We start from the raw sequence: 27,477 nt of genomic DNA on the forward strand, positions 1-27,477 counted from the left end.
ATTTTTAAAACGTGTGCACTTCATTGTTATTTCATTAGTCGAGACAGAAAATATTATCAACTAAATCATATTATAATACCGTGGTGATGGTACACACTATCTTGACAAATGTGCATTCAATTTATCATAAAATTTACGCCTATATATGAAGTTTTAAAATACTACCGAGGAAAGCACCGAAAGAAAAGAAAGTGCCCGCACAAATAGGCGAAACGCTCGTTAAAAATCGTTTTCAAAGGCGACGGGAAGCAGAAAGAACGGGGGTAAAAAAATTCTATTTAACTTCAACGAATTGTTTACCCTTAGTCCCCCTTTCATTCCTCTTATGATTTGTTGTTATATTTTGCATTTCAATAGCGACCATTTAACCTGGAATTATTCGTTTCATGAAACATTTTGCTCTTTTTATTTATTATTATTATTATTATTATTACTTTTTTTTGTACCCAACTGAATTTCCTGATATTTCATTTGTATTTCAGAGAATTAAAAAAATTACGAATTAATATCATAAACAATAATAATTATAAACTCATTCGCAAAACCGGCGCAACCGAATGAACCTAAAGTGTTCGGAAAACAAATCATTATAATAATAGTTATAAATTAGAGAAAATATTAGTACAACAAGCGTGTGATTTACTACGTGCATTTGTGTACTCAACGAACAATAATAAATGTCGCTGTGGTGTTGTGATACTGAACCACAAAAGCGCTGCTCATGATAAATTATCAACGAAAATAATAATTATTCGTCGAAATCATGAAATTATTCGCGGTTGAGAGGACGTCGCACCGTCTTAATAACGTTTAACATACCAAAATGTACGTTCAGAAATTTCAATTTAGTCAACTTAAATATTAATGTGAATTGACCTGTTATCAAACTTAAAGGGAAGTACGTTTTTCAAGTCTTCTCGTTAAGCAGATGATAGAAATCAGATAATGTTCTTGCCTTTAAGTCACAGGATAATAAAGTCACTCCAATATTTAAACTTACAGCACAAAATCGGAACTGCGAAATGTGAATATGGTATGTTGTCCATTAATTGTAAGGCAGAGACAATACTTGCGGGCGTGACATCGTTCTTAGAACTGTAATATTAGTTGCAACATAAGATTGATTATCTATTTATTTATTTTTTAAACGAAAATCTTTCCTATAAAACTTGTAAAAAACTTGATTTGTTCGACATCAGTCAGTAACATGATTTTAGCGTGTACATCGGTTTGTGTCTCGATCGGGTGTTACATGTTAATTTAAAAATAACGATTATATTACCTAACCTGAAGGTCGTAATAATTCTGTCTAAATTTCTTCTTTTTTTACCAAAACGTTATCGAATTTTTGACTATCGTCACTCCAACCATGGATGGATCAGCCAGTCGCCTAGCATCTTGACGATATGGGCATTCACGTAATTAACAAAATCAAAGTGTTATGTGCGATCAACAGAAGATTTAGATGCAGTTACAAATCGTCTGTTGGTTCAATTCTGACATTTTCACCGTGTGTTTATACGATTCGTAAATAACAGTGTATGAATAGCTGTAGAGCATAGCGACTTAATATTAAATTATCTCACACGTAATGCGATTTAAAATATCCGTAAATATTAATTGACGTTAAGTATCGATTTCGATTTTTAAGAGTAAAACGTCTATTCGCTCAATGGATTTTGCTTTTTATTCACTCGACACAAACAGCGACAGCATAACGGATGACCGCGTACGTTTCTATTGGTATATAAAAAAAGTAATAACGTTACGTATATAATGTATATATATTATACTATTTGGTTTGTATAAATCGACTTATCGAAGAAGAGATGGAAAATATATAAATTTAATAATAATAAATACGGTATAGATCTATACTCACGATATTTCGCCAAAAGGTGCGAATGCTTCTCGCAGTGTTTGCGTCTCGATTTCAGGACTCAGGTCACCGACAAATATGTGATGGTGTTCTGTAAACAAAAATAATATCCATACAAGGTAAATATAACGTTGATATGCCATGGCAGCTGCATTGCTACAGAGGAAACAATAATAATAATAATAATAATAATATAACACTTTGACAGAAAAATGAAATAAAAAAAGGTAGTGTTTATTTTTGGACGTTATCTTAGCAAACCAGACATGCCATTTGTCCGCAGAGACTTCTTGTCTGCTAACTTTTGTACCGCAGGTAGAAACAAATACATACTTTTCACATTGAAATTATGGAAAAATAAACAAATTTAAGAATGATCACTCGTCGATCACGAATTATTATTTTTTTTTATTTATTTAAGCCCGGCTGGTCACCCATCCGAGAGCTAGCAACACCGGCCGATACGTTCACTCAGAATGTTTCCGCGGTTAAGTGTATGGACCACGCTACACTGCGCCACGAATATTATTTTCTAACATAATATATTTCAATATTACTATACTATGATTTATAGTTTAGCCCACGCTCTAAGTAAGCTTTTAAACATTTTTTGCTCTTGCTTTTTTTCCATGAAGCTTACCGACTGGCCGACAACACACACATATTGTAAAACACACACACACACACACACACACACACACAATGTGTATATATATATATATATATATATACTACACACAATAATTAACAATACATAATATATCTTTTGCGGTCCGTCGGAGACTCGAAATGACCGAGTCTAATCGGTTCGGTCGAAAACACATTTAGCTCGCGTGTATTTGTCGACCGTTTATTTACGGATTGCCGGTCAACGGCTAAATTACGTTTTAATTGAAAAAAACTCTCTCTCCAAGCACAAAAACTATCACCAACGTCGTTCCAGCCCCACTGCCACGCTGCTGTCGGCATTATTCCACGTAAAAGGTATAGAGGTAGGTATATAAGATATTCTCTCGCGTATTTACTTCCGAGTCTGTTTGTTCCCAGAGCATACAAACACACATATACACACAAGCGCACGCAAACAAGTTATTTCTGTCTGCAAAAGTTTAACCAAATACTTGTTACTTACACAACGGCAAAAAAGGTCAAAATTATTTACATTTGTTTTCCCGTAATGATAATTATTATAGTTGTCGTCGATTCACAGCCCGAACTCTCCTAACATATTGATAACTAATTATATAGTCTTATCTAATTATATCGCCAATTTATAATTGATTCTCATGGACGGTGATTTAACTCAAAACTGTTTACGCATAAATTAGCTGCAGGTAGCTAAGTATTGAGTTTAGATTTTTCGATATCAAATAAATTCAATCATGCGTCTCAATCGGTGAGCCCTTGGCTGGAAAACGCCACACATGAAAAAAATACTTCGATAACGTATATGGTCAAAAAGCTTTTGTGGAATTTGGGTGTTGAAAGAAAGCATTTTTTCGCTTACGCAGAGAACGAGACGAAATTTAGTTACCAAAGTATTAAACGCTCGTGTGCGGAAGGTCATATTAAAATTCTGAAAGAGGTTATTCGCATTCCCAGCAACAACTTTTAAACCTCTTTTGTTTTGTGAAACAATGAGTTTTTTTTATCAAAGTTAAAAACAGACATTTTTGTTTGACTGGTAAAATTAAAATAGGAAATAAAAAAGAGAAGAAAAAAAGTAAAACAACAATGTCAGTAAAGGCAACGGCAACATGCGATCTTGCGGTCTCACGCGCACGCGCGTATTTAAATTGCCTATCTGGACTGCCGTGTTGAATAAATAATTTTTTTTCTTTTAAAAATAAAAGTGATTCGCGTCAATCGAGCGCTAAAATTTCAGCTGCGGGGTCAATCACTATTTTTACGATAGGTGGTTAAAACTTAGAGACTAATAATTATTTGAGCTATTTTATTAGGAATAGTTATTGTGTATGCGCATTTTCTCGAAAGCCGAAGGGCGTATAATGCACGTACAGCGGCATAATAATAATATATTATGATATATGCGTATCTGCGTGTAACCTGTAAGAAACGCGCTTTGGAAGCTAGCGACCTTGTTTGTGGTAATAAACGGAAACGATAATATTGAACTATACACGCGCGTACAGGCGCAGCAATGTCATGGCGGGGGCCGAGAACACGCGTCATCGTGACGGAACGGAGAGGGTTGGTTTAGTACGATGCGCGTGTATGGTGCGGGAAGACTAAGGGCGAGGGTACGAGTCGTCGTGTGAACGCAAACGCGACGTCGGCGGCAATAGGAGTAAGTGGATTTACGTGATCGGCAAGTGTAACCCGTGAATTTATATTATATATTCTTTATATAATGTATGATATATATGTATGGGTAGGTGTATGTGTGTGTGTGTGTGTATATATATATATATATATATATATATAATACGTTACTAAACAAAGGGGACGCAGTGCAAGCGGCAGCGGCGGCGGTCGTAAACCAGCGAAGAATTTATTATCTGGTTGTTACACACGATTGGCAAGAGACGTTAACGGGCGCGCGTGCACTATGGATAATATTTATGTATATATACATATATGATGCGTATTTATATTAATATTACATAGGTATATATATGAATATAATATGCGTATCCACAAATAATCAACTGAGAAAATACGCAAGCGCCGATCGAGAAAAACCACTACCGGCGCGCGTGCTAGAAGGGTGTGGGATGGGAGTTGAAATACCGAGCGCAGTATTCGTTATAGTATTATAAACGGAGATGTTATTATATTGTAATAATATTATTTAACCCGTCTACCGCTTGACTTTTTGTGGGTCGAAACAAACGAAAGCACTGCGCGCAGTGTCGGTGGTGGCCGTTGGAATCGGGCCAAGAGCCGGTGCGATTTGAATCGGCCGCTAAGAAAACGACGCGGACCGAGTACCAAGCTCTTGGCACCACGGCTTCGTATAGCTGATAATGTCATATTATTATTACTATTATTATTATTATTATATCATATGTAGGTCACCGCCAGATCGCCGCGGTGAGATTATATCGACGGTGTTTGTGATATTATATTATTATGTTATATTGTACTAGCGTGTAAAACAAACAAATATAGAAAATCAGGCGGAGATGTTTGTTGGACATCCACACCTCCCCACCTCCCACAATACAAGTTTCCACATGAGACGTATCGACGATGTAAGATCTTCATGGCTCGATCACCATTCGATGTCGTGGAAAATAATATATCATAATATTTTCATATGGTAGTATCATATCGGTGAAATATGCGAACCTATACCATCGTCTAAGGTTGCGTACGATGGAAAAGAAATCGTCGATACAGTCTTGTACCGGTTGTCACAAATGCACGGGCAAGTGCAACAAGTCCGGGAAAAACTCTATCCACACATTGGTCTGGATCGATGGAGGACGGTGGTAGTTATCGGCTATTATTACACTCCAGTCGTATAGTAAATGTATATATAAATACTATATAAAGTAACATTACAAGCTTTAAGCGCCTATTATGGTCTACTGCCCGACCTGCAGGGAGTTCTGCGTGTACAGGAGTTGCGAAACGACCAGCAATATTGCCGCCGATGTTTTCTTTCGATTAGAGAGACGGTCGTAATGGCCAAAACGGGAGCGCCGTTTATCCGACGCTAAATACCGATCGTATGTGGGTTTAAATGACCGTTACACGAGTGCCGTTAACTCGATCGCGCTCGGCCGCAGTTAAGGATCCCCGCGTGTGCTAAGAGCTAAGCAATATCGAGGTTTCCGGTTTTCGCGATGCGGCAATGGGCCCGTCGGTCGGCTGAGTCAATTTTCACGCTTAAAACGTCGTCGGGATGGAATTCCGTGGTTGGCGCGATCGATAAGCCTGCAACGTATAAACTCTCGACAATACCTCTTTCCGCAGCCAGTGGATTTGTGCCGGGATCGACCACTTGGACGTCTCGTGTGGTTGTAATCATAATTATCGTTAGTTCCGAAAGAGACGCGAGTACAGTTACAGAGAGAGAGCGAGAGAGAGAGAGAGAGAGAACGTGTTCATTTACAGTATCTGGTTGAAAAGAGCATGTCCGCTGAACAGCGTCGTATAGGCTGTCGATATTATGGTAAAAATATATATAATACAACACATACATTTGTATAAAGAGATTTTCTGTTTGACAGATATCCCACGTTTTTTTTAGTGCCCAACGCGCACATGCATTTTATATGAATTCACGTAGAATGCAACGCGAGCTTTCCGGTCGCCCCGAGACAACGATAAATCACACGGACGGTCGACGGTTTTTTTTTTTCAAACGAGCAGACTAAAAAATAAAAAAATAAAATGTATAACGCGTATATACGGCATTCGAAAGTACGTGTACAATATAATGTATACATATAATATATTGTACGATACGCGAGAAAACAAAACGCGAAAGGAGGTCGTAAATTATCGGTGTTATTATATATATACGGCCGTCGACAGCAGGAGCATTATATTGTAGCTATGTATGCTATATATGGTCACACGTATACAACGCACAAAACCGGCCTTTGTCGAACAAGGCCGCGGCTGCATGTAAAGCCGACCACCCCACCGCCGAATGCACTTCCGGTCATATTATTATTATTATTATTATTATTATTATTATATTGTCTTATCGGCGCGTGCGTTTAAATCAACGCGTTATTATCACGCAGAACGTTGGTGCACTTCCTGACCGCACCACACGCCGACACCGATGGTCATGGCAGTAATATGCAGAGCAACGCGCATAATACAATATACATATATAATATATATTTCATATTATGATATCATGTGCAATGCACGTCCTACTCCTCCACGACTGCACCGTCCTGTGCACGTGAATTTAATCCGACCGCGTATACTATATATTATTACAGGTACAACTACGGGTATTAACCGGTGGTAGCGGGGGCGGGGAGGAGACAACGATTATAATATTATATACATATAATAATATTGCACTATATACCTATTGCGAAACAGCATCCTGTACACACCGTAAAATTGTCGACCCTTTCCTTCTAAGCATGTTTGTGTTTGTGTGTGTATGTGTATAGGGGTTAATTTTACTGTATAATCAAAGGGGCTGCTCGCACGATCTCGGCGGCAATTAACTGATTTATTATTCAAATATTATGCAGGCGAATGGCTTTGGTGCAGCGACCTACCCGCGATGACCAGAGCACATATATTATTATTATAATATCATGTGCGGGATAATATTATATATTATACGTGCAATCTATATTATGCACACACTCACACTAGTCATGCCTAAACAATGTATTTATCATCGGAGCGTAGTACAATTTGCGTGCGTATAAATATTTAAAAACTTTTAATATTCTGATTCGCGCGGAACACCGACGTGATTGTGTATCGAACAATGGAGCTAATGATGGGCGACGATGACTTTATTATACATATTTTATACCGCGCACCGATTTCCTCCTCAGAATAACAGACCGACGATTATTGAATGTTTGTTTTTTGAAAAAAACGCTTTACAGACGAAATGTGCGGATTACATTTTTTCCTTCCCTATAGATTGTTTTTGTTCGACATCGAATAAGAGTTGAACATGGAAAACCATTTCGCTTTCACCTCCAAAACAATACGTCGACTGAATTTAAAACAATTATATGCTATACTGTAGTATGTCTGTCAGTTAATATCGCCTGTAATATCTTATATAATATTATTATTATTATTTATTAGTGTGTATTATGATCTGAAAATAGGCTTTTGATATGACGTTATCAAAACGAAGTTGTAATTAAAAACAATTTAAACGAATAAAATAGGTAGGTATGAATTAATAGTTACACATAATGATATATTATTAAAATAACTAACTGAGGTAATAATAATTAATATTATGCACCTATCGTTACGTAACGAGTGATTATAAATGATACAATGATACAATGTCAATACAAATTAATATTACATAACGAATTATGCACATGGCACGAGAAATCTTACCTAAACATAATATTAATGGTATTATTATTATGGGTTACCTAACCACGCAGCTACTACATTATATAATAATGTACCAATCACGTTATTTCGGTATAACGTACTCGGGGCTTCACGTCGAGGAGCAGGGTCGAGGACAGTCTTTGATGTTTTCGACGGCCCACGCGGCTCCTGTAATTTCTGCACACATATACATACGAGCCTACATGAATCCGACGAATATCCACGGAACCACTACGCCATCCATGGTCGTAGATATCGCGGAGAGCTGTATGCAGTACAGACCGTAAATCGTAAGTTGTCGGCGGGGGTTGCAGGTCTGCAGGTGAATGACGCTGGCGGTGCGTGAACGGTATTGGTTTTGGTTTTTCTTTTTTCGAAACTACGCGCGACGTGATGGAGGAACGAGGAGAGCCGTTCGACTCGGACGATAATCATATTTCACATTTAACGATACGCGCGCACAGACAAACCCACACGCGGGCGCGTGTTCGATCGCACGCAAAATATATACTATATTATATATATGTTACACTCTTTATACTCCATACATACACATACACACACACACAAACGTATCTATGTACACACCTCTATATACATATGATATAATATACTCGGTCGATGTTATTATTACCCTGTGGTCCCTTCATCGTTCGCCTGTGTACGCAAACGTGCGCGCGCGCGTGTGTGTGTATAACGCTGCAGTAGATTAAGCCAACAAATGTTTACATATATATATAAATTATACATGTATACGTGACGCATGCATGTGTGTGTTTGAGGAGGGAGAAAGACGCCGACGACGATGGATGGGCAGAGGGTACTGAGAGAGAACGGGTAAAGAACGGATATTATTATTATTATTATGTGTGTGTGTATAGGGGTGGGCAGCAAAGTGTAAGCCGTGCACGGGGGTGGATGTGGAGTGGCGGGGCGCAGGACTACTGGATTGTCGCGTGAGTGTATGGCGTGGCTCCAAGATTCGACCGAGCTTTGTATATGTGTAGGCGTGTGTGCATAATATACGTAATACGTATACTGTATATTATATACTCGTGTGTGTGTGTTTGGGAATGGACCTCGCCCGGTTTTTCTGGCAAAAAGCGTTCACTACAGCGGTGGTGTGTCCCTCGCCCTCTCACCCTCTCTGGGGGGAGGGGATATGCACCGCCTGTAGTGTGCGTTTGTGAATATTATTCATCCCCTCCACCCTCGGCGCAGCTTCTCTTAAAACACATTTAAACATTTCTAGATCGGTAAACACGTCTCTGGACCGACTCTCTCGTTGTGCGCACATATTATTATACTTACGTCTTGTCGTATACCCAATGTACCTATTGTACATAAGTGACACCCCCCACACTCCTTCCTACCATGCACCTTTATATCACGGTTTCACCACGATGTGCATAATTATTATTATTTGTGATCACGAAAAAATTAACATTTCAATAAATTATAACAACGATGACAATTCCGTCATCGTATCTATTTGTGCCTAATGTTCGTGTACAAATACAATAATAATAATCTAAATCACAATGACGACAACGTCAGAAACAGTTGATACGAATCGAAGTCGTTTGATTTTTTGTGTAATACAATAAACTGTAGGCTTAACGATGGATTAAGCCCTTTGTTTATTGTATGAGTCATATCGGTATAATCTCTGACGCACGAACTTCTTATATAAAATTAAATATGATCAAAAAACAGCGTGTTGAAGTTTATGTTGTTTTTAAATTTAAATAACATCAAACTCACGGTTTTCGAAGATTTTGAAATTCAAATCACTTTCCAATTGGTCCAACTCGTCCTTTTTCGTATAAATATATTAATGTATCTACTTATATATTATATTATAATATGATGCATTTCATAATATAATAATAATATACTATTCAGAAATCGGTTTTTATTTTTTCCTTCGCCCGGCAAAACGGTTTCTTGATATTACCAATAAAAACGGTCCGAACATCGATGTCTAAATCATAACATTGGGCACAGTGGTAACAGATGTTTTTCTTTATTTTTTCATTATCTGTTCTTCACTTTTCATTGAATCCCCCCTAAAGCAATAACCGACAGCAACGTCAGCACAAGCGTCGGTATCATATTATATATGATTTTGTCTTACCCTCTGCCACTTGTATTTTTTATTTTTTTTTTTATACTAACTCCGGAACGATAAGACATTATGGCGCTCATCTTACCAAGCGTTTAATATACGAAAGTCAAAAGCGTATATTATATAGGACTGCCGCGGAGAACTCATCAACCGAAATAAAAATATATAAGTATTGTTATTTCGGTATACGCATTTCTGGAGCGATATTCAGCCGTGTTAGGACTTAGAAATGAGAAATCTAAACGAGACTGACCAACAAGGGCCACGTATTGTTTTCCGCTCGTCACACGACAAGATGCACAGGCGGTATAAAATCGTTTAATTCATTTAAACTGTACAAAGTCATTGTCTCGGGCGTAACGACAGGACGACAGTGGGATAATTGTGTCTTTCTGTTTGTTTACCAATCCTATATATGTATATTATATAGAAATGGCGGGTCTATTGGACAAAGCTTTTTAAATCGTGATACCCATAACATTGTACACTGCGACTGGAGAGGTGGTGGCGAGGCACAAGTCTATAATATATATATATTGTATGTGTACCGTGGAGGCTCGCACAAGATTACTGTTGGCGCCAATGACTTTCCGCTCCCCGCACAGCGCTCTTCCGCTCACCATCTCACTAACTCGGTCTTTCACTCCTCCTCCGTCTCCCGTCCGTCCGCGTGTCTCCCATGTGTTTCTTTATTTACGCCAATTTTTCCTTAAACTCTTATATTCTTTTTCTCTTTCGGGGCCGCCATCTGAATACGACTCTATATACACACGACCTCCGCCGCCGCCATCCGAAAACAACGATGCGTGCGTATACCCAAAAGTAAATTATCTCCCGCTGAGGCGATTCTCGTATCCTTTTGGCGTCGGCACGACCGTGCGCGACTTTGCTATATATAATATTATTTACTCACGCACACACGACTAATAACCCCACAACGTCCAAGGACCTATATCGTTCTGTTTTATTTTATTTTTTTGGTTTTTCCACCCCTTGCCACCGTCATCCGTGGCCAATCGTCACCACCGCCCATGTGTTCAATCTCCGAAAGCAATAACGAAAGCGCTCACTTTTAATTCAATATAATATACAATATACGAGTACACATTCTATGTTCATACATGCGTGTATTTTATATACATGTATAGAAGACACGTACTCGTTGTATTCCCTTCCTTTATCTCGCCATCCATCTCGCCAACTCGGGTCATCTATGTTCAATGTTCATTACATATGTGTTTTTAATTAAATTTAAAAACGAAACATTTTTCGAAATCTAATTTGGCCGACAAAAATAAACCTATACCTACGAATATTATTTAGGTATACTCGTTCAATCAGATTTTTCATTTAAAATCACGTTTTGTGCAAATTATATCATATTGTGAGTTTACGCGTTCCACGCGTCTTCTTAATTAAAAATGAAGCTGTCTAATGCTTGTTCACCATTTTAGACTAGTATCGTCTATTAAATAGGTTTGATTAATATTTCAAGGTACGAATAGTTTTAAAAATATATATTATTAATTACGAAAAATGTAAAATCATTCCCTAGCATGTAATAATTATATCAATTTGTATGGTTGTTAATTTATTTTTTACCAGGCATATTATTTATTGTGCTGATAAAAACATTTTAAAAACAAATTAGGTCATCAGAATAATAAACTATTCAAATAGGATTATATTATGTTCAAATGTATGCATGTATTTTGATAAATATTTTCAATTTTTTTTTAGTTTTATAACGCACATAATTGTGGTGCAAACACGTGCCTCATTGTTAGGATAATTCTATTTCATTTTTAAATCCGTCTAGTAAGGTTGTTGTAATTATTAGCGTTCGTTTTACATGATTAAAAAAGCATGGTCGTGTAATATTTCAATAAATGAATGAAGTAAAACAGCCATTTGCTTTTATTCCGAGGAGTTGTTACTAATTGAAGACTAATAATTATTATTTAACAATGTAAGTTATTGAAATATATACACGCGCCTATCATATTACGTGAAATTACATTTATCATACATTTAGATTCTTTTAGTTTCATGTATTAGATTTATGAGCTAATAATAACCAATAAATGAAACCTATATATGCATCAAATATTCTGGAAATTTCACTAACGCTACTCAAATGTTCAAAAATCGATTACAACCATGCACAACCGCGTTTGACAGCAGTATTTGATGGTTTTTACGTACAAAGGATAAAGGTTCAGTGGGTGGGTATTTATTATAAGCACATGGTCCATTCAACAACTTTACACAATGCAATATTCTTATATACAAAAAAACAAAATTCTTTCAAATAAGTGTCTAACGGTCGACACGTATTGACCGACGAGAGGGTTGTCTTTATTCGAGTGACAGTAAGAATGCCTTGCGTGCATGCGATAAAGTAAAAGGTTGCAGCGACTGAACAGTATAAAAAGAGAGGATGCCTATATAAACCGGAAGAGAATTTTTAATCTAACGTCGAATTAAGAATTTTACGAGTTACCATGCCATTTTACGTCAGAATAACCGTTAAAACTCTGTGCAACATTTAGTTGATGTTTAAAGATTTCTGGGCGTGTAAGTGGGTGGGCGGTTTTGAGAGGAGTGTGTCACGCAGAAGAGTATATTTATATACGATTACATCTTCTTTCGGAAAACCACTAGCTCATTAAATTTCTGCGCGCCAACGGTCCTTAAATGCAGGGGGGTCCATGTTAATTAAAGACGTTTTTAATGAAACCATTAAAACAGTAGCTGGTTTGACGACCTTTGCGTAATGAGTTCCTCGGGAAATCCAAACGGCCGATAACCATTTCACCTAACAGCAGAGAGCCGGTGAAATTGTTCGACGTCGTATATAATATATTTATAGATATATTAAGGAGAAAAACCAATGAGCGTCGAACGGCCGTAATAATAATAACGTGTCGAATGGGTGTGTTCTATGTGTATTTAATATATATATATATAGACATATATATAGATATATATATGCATGGTGATATATGTATAATTTATACACACAAATACGATATACCTACCGTCTACTTGGTATGCAACGTGAGGATATACTGGACATTATATACAACAACTTTACTATACACGTGAGCCCGTCGATATTCTTTGTATTCCCAAAGCAAAACCCTTTATTTGTCGACATATTATAATATAAGCAACGATGATATCGTTTTGGGTAATTTCATATTACTATGTAAACAAAAGGAGCGTTAAAAACCTATCACGGGCTTGGTTTTGAACATTCGGCGATGGATACCTTAAATCAAGCATAGTTTTCTCGATATCTATATTATAATAAATCGTCAAAGATTACTTGGTCAACAAAAAATTACAAAATCTATATATATATGAATCTAACTTGATTTTGGAGACGAAGGAAACAAGTTTGTTTGTTTATTTATTATTTATTATTATTATTATTATTAATTATTTATTTATTTGGTTGCACTTACATTTTTCCATTTTAAATATATATTATTCATTGAACAAATAATTTATTGTTACATTTTTTTCTTCCTTATCTCTATTATATTATAAAAATATTAAAATTTACCACTCCAGTGGTTGAATTCAAAATGTAGGATATATAATTTTCAGAAATTAGCAATAACAATAACTACAATACCTATGTAATTATATTATATTATTAGTATAGCCAAAAAATAGTCATATGTTTTTAAATTAAATTATAAAAAAATAATTTCTTTGAAGGTCGGGCAGCTAGTAATGAATAAGAACAAGAAATAGAACGTGAATATAATATTATTATTTTTTTTTTAACAGTATTATTATGAAGATATTTTGCTAAATAAGTTTATACAAATCAGACATTTTTAGAAAATTTATTATTTTGTTGTTTGCATCTTCTTCGGGTCCCAGGATTTCGGATAATTGTTTTTTTTCCTGAAGTATTCTTATTTTAGACAAATATTTAAAAATATAATTTTTTAAGAAAAACGTTGTTTTATAATGAGCGACTTGAAATTATGTAAAAAAATATTTTCAAAAAAATTTACACTTTTTGAAATAATGAGTATTCAATGATAAAAGAATCACGCGGTATTACAAATGTTGTAAAGTATGCGTACGCGACCGGAAAACTTATTATCGGACCAAGAGGCCATAGAACATAGCGACCAACCGCAGTTTATTATCGGAATACACACCTTCAACCGCGGTGACTGATTGAGAGCGCGTTTTACGCGGTATGTGCGTCGTAAACATTCGGCAAAACGCGATCTCTTGACCAGTAGTGAGCACTCCTGTGATGTAATGATATATATGTATAAAGACAGGAATAGATAGATAGATAGATATAGAGAAAGAGTATGAGAGAGAGAGAGAGAGAGAGAGAGAGAGAGAGAGAGAGAGAGTGAGAGAGAGAGAGAGGAATAGATGAAAAGACTGCGGTGAGAGTGGTCTGGAGAAGATTCGGTCCGGCGAACGTCTGTCAGTCGGGCACCGATGGGTAAAAAATGTTTCCGCGAACCGAAATGGTCAGATATGGATAACACTCGGTGGCGACCGTGTGGCTGCGGAATGATCTGTTACGCGTCACACGCCCACTCCCTGGGGGTCTGGCCGCAGCATCAGCGCTCGATCCGCCCGGGACACAGCCCGTTAAAAATTGTTTCTCTCCGCGGGGCACGTGCACCCGCAGCCGACTGCAGCTGCGGAGAGGCGCGTGACAAGATGGTATAATCGCAGCGTTGTTGTCAAAAAACGTACACCGCAAGCGTGAAATGTATAAAAAAAATTCTCGGAACGCGTGCGGCTAAAAAATGAAACTTAAAAAGGTTTTTAATCACCGAATGGCACTCGTTTGGCGTTACAATAACAACTCGACCACGTCAAAAAAATATTATAAAAGTCTGGAGGATAACTCGAACCGTAATATTTTAGTCTTACTCGTTTTCGTGTACTTACACTCATACTACAGCTAGGTACAGTTATATAGTTAGGTAACGATGGTATTTCATGCCTTAAATCAACGACAGGTGAAACGATCGTGGTTAAATATAATATAATACATGTAAGATGTAACGTACCAATGTGTTCGCGTCGCGTGGATGCTGCGCTTAAGAAAAATCATATTTTTTTGGTGGGTGTAGTAGAATAGGGTATTACGAGGGTGAGAGAGAAATATGAGTAGTGGGGAAAACATTTGCATGACTAATGAAGCCGAAAGAGGGGAAAAAACCCGAGTATACGCGTCCCCCGGCGGTGCGGCATTTTGAATATTCAAGTTGAACTAATTTTATATTTTTTTACGATTTAAGTTTAAAATGAGTTAGATTAAACAAACCGTAATCGTATTATAAATAAACGATTTTGCCGGACTGCGGAGACTTTTGTCACCACCCGCCTCTTTTTCAACTTTATAATATATAATATATATACACAATACATATAGAGGTATAGCTTCTACGTGGATATAGGTATATATATAGTTAGGTAGGGATGTATATATATATATATATATATACATAAGTAGGCACCTGTTTATATATCATATTATATTATATTATATTTTATAATATTATATACATAGTACCGCCCCCGCGCCCGCGATTGCTTCACGAAAACCACCGACCATACACAATATACACATACACCCCGAGGGTATGACTCGCGAGTCTTTATTTATTCATACAGCCGGAGAAATTGCAATCCAGGATTATGTGCCGGGGTTGTTCTGAATAATTCAACGATTAAAATCGGAGCGTACCACCGGGGCCTGCGCGCCCGCGCCTCACCGCAGCCGCAGAAATAAACAATTTATCAGTAGGCCGTTGCACTGCAATGTGTTGTGGATGTTAGTAAGTATATGAGCATATAACGAGAATATTGTAAGGAACTTTGTGACGGAGCAAAATGTCAATTTCCCAGCCGGAGGAAAATTTTCATTTGGCCACGGTAAATAAAACGGTGGTTCGGTCATCGTGTGCGTGGGTGAGAGGGTAGTACGCGGAGGCACTTCGAATGGTTTTTAAATAATACAAGAAATCGACCGACGATCAATGCGCACGGATGCTATCCGTGTACGCGACTGCAGGTGAATTATTCATCGCCGGCCTGCGTGTACGGGAATGTGTGCGGTTTAATAAATTATTACGAAACCGAGTAAAAAGAAAGGTGTTCCGCAGTGACAAATGATCGAGAGATAGAGTAAAACGTATAATATATAGATATCGCACGCGACCTACACGACGTACGTCTGCAGGTCGTTTATATATACGCCCGACCGGTACCGGGCTCTTTTATTCTGCGTCTATCGTTGATTAAATTTAAAAAAAATTAAATCTTTGTTTCAATAACAGTTGCAGATACCTATGGTATATTATTATGTATCTAATAGTATAACGTAGTTAGACGTAACGCGTGACGATGACCTACTACTACTACAAACTATCGCGGAGTATATAGGTATAATATATACATCGTTAACCTGTGACTTATAATATATAGGTCGACGAACGATTGAAATTTATTTTTTTTACGAGAAATGATTACCATAAAAAATGTTGTTATATTATCGATCGGATATCGGGCTTTTTACGGTTTCTCGATGTAAAAAAAAAATCCTTTGAAAATAATTATCTAAGCTCTCTAATACGAACGGTTATATTATTATAAATTAAATACATTTTGATGTATGTTAAAGGTACAAAGATATTTTGACGACCTAGGTGCTGGTGTACAAAAAAATATGCCATTCATAACTTCCCTCAAATACCTACATAACAATTAAATTACACGTCCAGGTACACAGCGCTCACTTTTGTTTGATGTGGGCTGGTTATAAACTTTTTTAGAAATTTAATTTTGTGTACTTTTATTTAATATAGAAAAAAGTACCTTTTTAAATTCAATAAAGTATGTAAATTTAGCGTCCTTTTCGAGACTATGCGTTTCAAACTTAAGGGATTATGATAAACAATTCTTTTGGTATTCCAATGTTTCTTTTATTTGAGTTTTAACGATTTTATTCAATGCTAAAAATATTTAAACTTAATTCAAAATCTGAATATATTAATTTAACTTTATCTGTGATTTATACGCTCATGTATGCACAACACACTCACAAACACACACACAACACAGGCGAGCGCAGCTACGTGCGTGGATAATATAACGTCGATTATATTTTCTGGCAACTAAGTAAGCAATACTTTATAGTGTCGTTTTATTTCCACCATCTCCAGATAACTTAACCTGGTTTTTATACATGAATAGTCAACCTCAGAGCACACGTTTCCGTGCCAACTTATTCGTTTGTCAACGATAATAATATATTATAATCCTTAAAACGTTACCACAAAGCCAATTCAACCATTAAAATAATGTTAGTTTACGCACATAAACTTTTTGACTTAATCCTCGAGAACTGTATCAATAAAGTTATTACACGTAGAACTTTAAAGGGATAAACAATTTATTTACTCGTATTTTCATTCTAAAACAACAATGCTAGTTAAAGTCAATACAACGACCAAAATTATGAGTTGATTTTGAAAAATGTCAAATTGTTATTGATACACATTCACAAATTCATCGTATCTAATTAGATGAAAAAGAATGTATTTGAACATATTTTGTTTTTTGGTTATATGTCAATTTAAACTGAGATCCAGAGAAAATAAAAAATTAAATATCCCATAAATCTATACCGAATTGAGGGTTTTATAATTGTTTTTATATATAAAGCGAAATGGCCAAAATATCCGTATTTGCGTGCGATTGATTCAAGAACGTACAAATATTTACTTGGTAACAAACAAACACACGTACAAGTTCTACAACCAAAACGAAAAAAGTTTTTTCCGTCAATATTGTATGCTTTGGTTAGCGGGGAGAAAAAGTAACGAGGAAAAAAGCAAAAACAATTTATTTACATTCCAGTTGACCGAATGAAGTCAACAAGTTCAATGGTTATATTTTTAAGAATAACGGTGTCCGTTATTTAATTATTATTAGGAAGAAAAGTTACATTGATTTTAAAAGAAAATAGGACTGGGACTACAAGAAACGTGGGACTTCTAGCAAATTCTTGATGGTTAAATTAAAAGTAACAATACAATGTTTGGACATCTCTTTCATAATTAAATATTGATTAAATACATAATATATATACCTTTATATATAACATACTCGTAAAGCCAATATATTATGTTCTTCGCTGAACTTGTGATTTAAAACGATACAATATATAATGGAAACCAATTACCTAGAATAATAATGGTCATATGGAAATGTCCTGGTGGGTTTGAAACAAACTTCAGAGGAAACTTAAGGGGTTCAAATGCACTAGCGTGTAAAAAAAATGCCATCTATTATCAATCATCATTCATATAATAACATAAAATAACTACTTAAATTGACCAATGGAAATGTGACGGGAATTATTTATAAAAAAAACCATTTTGATTCCAAGAATATTTAAAAACGACCAGGTTAATCTATATAGAACTGACACTGTATTCATTTGTAATGGAAACAATTAAAAATATAATATAATATATTATAAACTTTAACATTACGTTCTGGTATATTTTATTCTGGAATATAAATAACGTATACTTTTATTTATAATATGATAAAATGTATCTCTTATCTATTGAGTTTCGATCTTTTAATATTTATCTATAAGATATTATAATAATTATATATGAGTATTGATATGATTAACAGAACATAAATATGATGTAATTATGTACAAATATAACAATTTATTAAGGCCACTGGTCTACCGGTTAAAGTTGGTTTTTTATAATGTGATACGATTAGTTTACTTTAGTCAGCGCACACATTTTGCATTTAGATGAGTGTAGAAATCGAATTAAAATTGAACACTATATATCGCAGTTAACAGTTAAACCTCGTACCGTTTGTGTTTACGGTATGGTAAATACGGACTATCGAGACGGTATAATATATTATTATACAACCACTCCACAAGAAGCCGAATAGATTAAAAAAGACAGGACGACCTGATGTGCTGGGAGAGGGGAATGGGGTATGAAAAAAATCTCATTGTTCGTCGACGGGGGATATACGGCGACGACGAAGACGAATTACGTAATTCGAGACATCCATGTACGATTCATATTATTATCTAAAATATGGTTTTTTTGCGACTTCGTCATACGGGTTGAAACGTGAGAATATGGCGACGGTAGATAAAAAAACGAGCGCGTATATATTGGGAGAGAGGACCAACGAATTCAGTACTGGACAAAACGGCGAATATATGGGACATCAATCCACCAACTCGGGATCCCAAAGTTAACGTGCGCACATTGGATGTCAAAAGGCAAGTATAGGCCTCGTCGACTTTGACCATCACTTGAATCAACGTTTTGGGGTAACAATAAAAATTATTAACAAAAAAATTGCAAGCTGTATGTTTTTTAGTAAATAAAACAAATTTGCGATCTCTTATACCAGTGATCATATTAAATTGTACTCAACATTTAAAATTAAAATATGGATAATTCCATACCATTAAAATATTATTATTGTAAACATTTTTACTCAAATTTTTAATTTTAAAATAAATTTAAATAAAAACTGCACCAGTAAAATTGCACTTTACGTCAAAAGTACTAGTTTTAAGACGTATTCTTATATACATATTGCATGATTGTTAAAAAATGATTCAAAATGTTGTACTAGTTACCTAACTTACCGACTTCATTATTTGTAATTCGGCCACTTATTTAGTTTTTTTCTAGTGTAGTTTTTTTTTTTTTTTTTGGGGGGGGGGGAGTCTAGTGAAATGATACCATTGTCACCCCAAAAATATATATGATACATCAAAGATATCTTTAGAGAACCCGTCGTCATAACATCGTTTAAACGATATTGTGTCAACAGAAAACACGTCGTCGGTCCAAGTGTCGAAAACGTTGCGTTTGTGACAGTAGACAAGCTGTTTGTTCGTCTCGTCGGACTAGGAAGTAAAATATTATTAGGACGACGAGTGTACAATCACACCGGAAGATAATCGTGCGAGATTGAGATATACAAAATATAAACCCATATTAATATCTACTTTGTGATTTGACATGACGGCAGCGCTGCCGAGTCGTCGTCGGCGGACGAGAGGACTACGCGTCGTATAAAACCCTCCTTACTGTTCGCCAAAAACGACGTCTGCCGCGGGTATATTGTGCAATAAACGTATTATTATGTCAGTGGGTGTTATTTATTTTATTCGTCCGGACGACGCAGTAAAGCCACTTACAGCCGTGTGCGCATACGGCACGCCAAGGTTGTCTTCGGCGTCGACGGCCAGACGTGATTTTCATCGGTTCGTCGATAAACACGTTGCCGCCGCGAGATGTGTCACAATATCATCGTCGTGGGTCCTACTTTGGTACACTATATACAGACGATTTGTTTCCGCGGAACAACGACTTGGTGAAATACCTACCAAATCTTGAAAATCCTTATAAACGAAAAACACTTATTAAATCACAGTTATCAGCCCTGCCAATGAAATAATGTTCCTGTATGACTGTAAACGGAAATATTATAATAAGACCGCTACTGACCTTCGGCATGACTATTACGGGTCACCGTGTCCCAAACGAATATTAAAAACTACAAACTCCCTAAAATAAATTCCCAAGAATTGCACTAAAAGCATCTCGGTTCACATGAAATAAACAGCTTCACAATGACACGGGATACTCTACCCCCATCAACATGGATAACAATTCAATTTAAAAACTTCCATGACAGACTATACAAAACCAAAGGAGCTGTCCACTTCAAATATCTCCAAACCCTGATTAAAATCACTACTATACCTATATCCTCCAACAAGATCAAGAAGGCCAACCGGATGGTCAATTAAGAAGATGTGTGTGATCGAATGTGTTAAAAAATTGACTAATAAAAAAAAAAATACATTCGATTTTTAAGTCTTAACCACAACTAACGAATCCGCAGGTATACCTTTATAATATATTTTATACGTAACGAATGAGATTATCGAAATTCATTGCACGTCAATTATATGAATATTTAATATTACATTTTGTAGGTACGTTATATTATTATCATATTATCGTTTTCGGCTTTTGCGTCGCCGAGAGTTTAATGAAAATTTCCTAGCGCCCCGCGTGCCCACATATATAATATATTACTATAATATTTCAGACCTTTGCGATGTATACGGAGGCGTACCTCTACATATATATAGGTACCGACCCGGGTGTACCTACTGCAGCAGTGTATTATAATACATATGACCAATCGTTATGCAAACCGGCCAGATATTATATTACTCGTTCAATTGTCCTATCGTCGTGATTAACGTTAATAATTCAGACATTTTTACATAATTCATTCGCTCGATTCCGACATAGCCCGCGATACCCCTCGCCGCTGTATTGGGAATACACACATACAAAATTAGTCACCCAACCCTCGCCGCCGCCATCACTCCATCGGCATTGCATCGCCAATCGGCCGGCCGACGAGGGGGCAAAACACACACCTAACACAACCGTGGTAGTTGTGTATCTATTCGCCTTTCGTGTCGTGCGACAACCTAACCCATTACGGCCTTTATGTGTACATAATAATATTAATATTATTTTAAAATATTCGAATTAAATGTGTCGCGACTATCCGACGCGGCGGAACGGCGGCGTGGTTGGGTTGAAAATTGCGCCACCCGCACAGTCACGCGCGTCTAATCGATATATTATTATATTTTAGTGTCACGTGAGATTTTCCACGTAGGAATAAAAGTCGACGTAAATAATATAATATTATTGTATTATTGCGTACGGTTTACATTTGGCGCGCTGTTACTCCGTAAATTACACGATAATATAATGTGTATAAATTACGACTTATGAATGTCATATTATTATAGGTAGGTGCACGCAAAGTTTGTTTTATAGTTACATCTTGTCATTGTAGAACAATGACGGTCAACGGTCGTAGTTTATACCGCGCGAAAATTTGATATTATGAAATGTTGTGTTTGTGGAAACGCGAAAAATGAATTCTCGAGCACTTGATCCGTTTAAGGACACATCAAATGTCCGTGCGCCCACTTTCGTCCTCACCACCAGTAACCACCCCCACCACCGACCACCTTTCATGAGCCTTCACTCACGGGAAACCACCTTACGCATAATATAATGCGCTCTTCAAATGTCCTCATGCATTATTCTAACCACAGTCCAACTATAAGCTTTTCCCGGTCCCTGCATCGTATGTGTGTGTGTAGAAACAAAAGGGGAGAAAGAGAATTATATGCAACAATCTCATTGCATACTCTTTTCAAGCTTAATTTATTGTAGGTAGTCTTTTATCCTGTTGCGCGACTATATGAGATAGAACTACACTGGTATAGTACTATGATAATAGTTCCCGATACCTGCAGCTGGGTTAAAGCCAAAGTTTAAATTGAAAAAAAAACGTGTAAATTGAATAAACGTCGATTAAATTTCATGCGTAGCAACTTTGATAAAACATAATATTTAATTTAATTATATGTTAAGCTAAATATATTAAAATATTATATACTAACGGGTTTAATTATTCGTATAAAATTGAATTTTGAAATTATTCATAAAACACGCGTTTATATTAGGTATTCAAAAATAAAATAGGTAGGTTACAGTTTTGAACGTATTTAGGTAAACAAATAAAACTGTAGTTTATGTACAGACACTGTAAGACGATCGAACTTCAACCAAGTGTACAGCAAACGGTAAATATGTGCATTGTGCGTGGATAGTTTTTTTTAGCTTGACGGAGTAAAGAGACAGCTGGTGGATTTCGCTTTCAAATGTTTCGTAAACGTAGAAACAATGACGGTTTTTTTTTTTAACCGCACGCGTAATTTAAGAAGTTCGACGAAATCAAATTTAGTAACCCCCGGGTGAGAAAGAGCATCATTCATGTTTGCCTAACAACGCAAATTAATGTCGACGTGTCTGTCACACGTCAATGCTACAAACGATCGATTTGCACCGAATTCGTTTTAAATTGAATTCGTATTTTAGAGGGCTCAGGGTGTGGACGCGGTATATTATTATAATAATAGCGTACATCACAGACGCGTATTTCACGGGATCACAAAGCCATGACATGTATACAATATATTATTATAAAAAATGTTTTAACGTTATGCCACATAAGTGTAGTACTTCACGCCGTACGCTCTCGTTTAAAGCGCAGATAATGATAATAATGATAATATAATATTATCGTCTTGCATCGCGTTGTCAATAGCGCGCTCTGATGGAGATAATATAATAATTGTATATATAACTGCAGAGTCCTCGGTGCACAAGTATAACTACAACCGTTAACGAATTCTCGTCAGGATTTTCTCTCTAACCCTCGTCTGACCACCCCACGTGTCCATCACCCGTCCACACTGCCCCTGTGTCGCTGATATTTTTTTCTCGCTTTTTTTTTTTAACACTCGTTTTCACCACTCGGACTGAAGCCCCTGCACACAGCGCGCGCGCACACATACACAATCACTTTGAGTACATGTCCGGTCTACTCAGGGTCGTGCTCCGTGTACGGAATGGTTTCAATTATAGAAATCGAGCTGGGACCGCCAATTTGCCAGCAGGATTCCCTCGGACACACCGTCCACACACTTTACACACTTTACTATATATATATATATATACACCGGGAGCGCGCGTACCTCACATAATAATACGACGCGAATACGGCCGACGACGAACGTTTTGCGTCCAAAATGATTTTTACCAGCATTACTCGTTTGTGTTATTATTATTATTATCATTATCACTAGCGTTATCATGCGCGCGCGCTGTAAAAGCGATCATTTTTTTTTGTTATCATTATTATTATTCTTTCTACGTTTCTCGCTACAATTACTACAGTCCACCGTACAGTAATAATAATAATTGTTATGAAATAATAATATTATACACTATGCAGGCAGAATCCTAATATAAATTGTTGCTGTTTATTTTTTTTTTTTTTTTTAATCACGTTTAATGCACCATCCGGTAAAATTAATTTTTAATTTTAGTGGTTAGTATGAAAATGAAAAAGTTTTTTCTCCCCACAATAAAATGCACATATTATCTTAAGTCCGCTAGTGGTGTGCACAACAGTACTACAAGCGATGGTCCTATCCTCGCGAAACGTTATACTTGATAATGCTTATTTATTAGTTTTTCGGTTTAATACATAAAACTCGTAGGATATAATGCGCTTTTATGTATATATACCCAGTATATTTTACAACGAAGGGACCGCTATTATATATTTGCGACGGTTTTAAGTCCACTTTATAACGACCGTGATACTTTTTCATAATATTATCGTTAGTTTTAGTTCCCATTAATAATTATATATCTTCATTTATACACTGTAAACTTCTAACCGAAATCAAGTTCTCACATATTCATTTCGCGCGCTGCATGGAGGAATAAATACAATTGCACGATTACTTCTATTATATTTTGTTTTCAATTTATTATAGTTGAATATGTATAATATAAAATATTATACACATATAACATAATATTTGGGCTCCCTTGAGTTGACCTAAAAACGGTGGTATGCGATTCGGGTACTCTTACATCTCTTCAAAATATGCAGAAATGTTAATGTAAATGGTTAAAGCCATAATTACGATTGTGAAATATGATTCACAAGCGATCAGAGTTGAAAACACATAGGTAGGCAATTAATTAAGTAAAACATTTCTTGAGTTTCTAAAAGTCAAAAATATCCATCATGGTCCATATTTAAGTTTTTAGTTTATTTTTAATATAGGTAGTATTAAAATCTACAATCGAAAATGGAACTCATTGCTATAAATTATAAACGTATTTTTTCATACCAATGCGTTTACTTAGTTGTATTCCGATACTAAAATGTCTAAAAATTATGATATTAGATTTTGCCTTATGCAATATGTACCCAGACAGCAATTTTTTGTTTAATAATATTATTATAACATTATAATAACGAATAATATTAGTATAACGTTATTATAATACTATTATATATTATTATTACAAAATGCTGTCTGGGTAGGTTCTTATACCTACTACGACTACTATATACGATGTTATAGTTGCTAATCTGTCTATAGAACGTTATTTTTAGAAACAAAAATATTTTTTATAATAAATATAATATGCGTACATTCGCATTAACACACGTCAAACACATAAAATGTCTTAAACGATCGTATTTTTGAAATAACAATTTTTAAGAAACCAATAAAGTCCATACGCGAAACCTTTTAAACGCAATTTGTCGGCTTACTGGTTGCCTCAACTAGCTACCAAACTGTCACTACAGATTGTATAAACTCACACACACGATTTCCGTTGTTTATCATTTTGAAGTCACGTGTAGCATGTTATGATTTTAAGAATACAGTAATTGAAAAAAATGAATTTAAGCCACAATTATAGTGCACACCCTTTTGTCTGACGTATTATTTCTCTGTTGGGTAGTAAAATTAAATAAGATAAAATACTGCACCGTTGTCCAGCACACCGCGTGAGTCGTAAAATATAATGGTGTTATTTACAATTTGATAAATTGGTCTCGTCGACCCGTGAGGGTGCTTTATTGGTGGTGGCGGTACAAACGTCACTAGTACCACTAGTGGACAGAGAAAAAAAGGAGAAAAGTAAAATAAAAAAGCATCTGTTAAAAACACGCTTTTGTTTACTTAACAGCCTGAACGCGTGTGCGCAGCAGAGGATAATATTAATTTCATCAGTGTGATTTTTTTTCATTAAGTTTACCTACATAATATATGGGATGAACTAAATAGAAATAAAATCACCGAACGTTTGTAGGTACCGGTACCCGTACCCATTATTGATGTGCCTATCCATAACTGCTGCCTTTTACCAACATAGCAATTTCGATTTGTGTATACCTATGATAATATTATAAAAATAATACTATTGAAAATAATAATTTACAGGGCTATCGAGTCGTGTATATAGGGTGAAGGCTGCCGAAAATCAATGATCAAATGTTTAAGTCAAGATTATTGTGCGACTCTAACGAGTATAACGGCGATATTTTGTTATTCGTTTTTTCTGATTATTACCTTTTTTTTCCCATGTGGCATTTAAAATATTTTGGCTCCATCCCAAATGCCTCTGGACAAGAATAACGACAGAAACGCCATTATTCGTATTTATGATGTTGTTACTGCCTCACAAAACTTTAAACAGATATTCAAATTTCATCGGCAATCAATCAAAAATTAAACGATTTAACGTCGATGTATACGTAACACCAGCTCATTCCGTTGTCTATACACGCATGAACAAGTTATACAAGTATAATATGCATCAGAATTTTACGATTTTCCTCTTTTACCAGTCAATTATTATATGATTATACAAAATTATTTGTAATTTATCACCGCGCAGTACTCAAATACCATTCTAATCACACTCAGATATCGATTTGTATCTAAACACTTTTTTTTCTACAATCACGTACAAAAATTTTCAAATTCAACGATACCTAAACACACACTCCAAAAGCCCAGTAGTTATACTTGTGTGCGCATACATTTATAATAATATATAGGGGTATAAATATATAACTCATACATAATAAACGAGTATAAAACGCGAACAAAGGACGTTTAAAAAAAAATGTCACGTAAACGGCGAAAAGCACTTTTGCAGAGCGGCTGCAATATATACATGTATGGAGCGTAAAAACCATTACTACAGGGTATTATATTATACGAGTACGGGCAAATTATCCAATTTTGGTGGGTTTCGTATCAAAGTCAAAGCACATCGATAAGTACATGTTATATACGTGTATGAATTATAACTTCGTGGAAAAGAATCGAGCGATTTGTTATACGCACTGCATAGATAGTACAAAAAGTTTTTGAATCAAAAACAGGCACGATTTACTGAAAATAAAATACATATAAATCACTTGAAACACTGCAGGTACCTACTATACCTTTATATTATAATTTAGTTCCGACTCGACGTAAGACACGCGCGTTTCGTTTGTATACGAGAGGTATTATAAAAGTCTGAGTGAAGTTCGAAGTAGTTGCAGGTGGCAAGTAGAGCTGTGCAAGACAGAGCGAAAAAAACCTTAGTCCCTATAGTTCGCTTTTCACGCGTTGCGTATTTGTAATTATTTGCTCATCGGCCAGAAATTGACGCAACGTGTTAAAATATTAGCTCTTATCCTAATCACTCACTCATGAGTAAGTGTGTGTGTGTGTGTGTGTGTGTAAGATATAGTTGGTAATATCAATATAGCGAGTAAGCGAGTAATTGTATAAAGGAGCATACAATATTGCACTGTGAGTTTTTGTCACGGTGCGGTGTGCGCTGAACGTGCTCTGTCATTATTTCACCGCATTAACCCTCCACTAAGTATA

General features: G+C 35.9%; 1 protein-coding gene across 4 annotated transcripts in view; it reads right to left on the reverse strand.

Moving 5' to 3' along the window:
* The window catches only part of LOC100161686 (nucleolysin TIAR), a 356,777-nt gene that overhangs the window by 69,924 nt on the left and 259,376 nt on the right, over nt 1-27,477 (reverse strand). For all 4 annotated transcript variants that reach the window (XM_016805847.2, XM_016805846.2, XM_016805848.2 and 1 more), the window contains one exon: nt 1,883-1,970. In XM_016805847.2, coding sequence (XP_016661336.1) covers nt 1,883-1,970 — 88 coding nt within the window. The remainder of the gene's footprint in view (nt 1-1,882; nt 1,971-27,477) is intronic.

The sequence above is a fragment of the Acyrthosiphon pisum genome, chromosome A1 (genome assembly GCF_005508785.2).
Source record: "Acyrthosiphon pisum isolate AL4f chromosome A1, pea_aphid_22Mar2018_4r6ur, whole genome shotgun sequence".
Taxonomy (NCBI): domain Eukaryota; kingdom Metazoa; phylum Arthropoda; class Insecta; order Hemiptera; family Aphididae; genus Acyrthosiphon; species Acyrthosiphon pisum.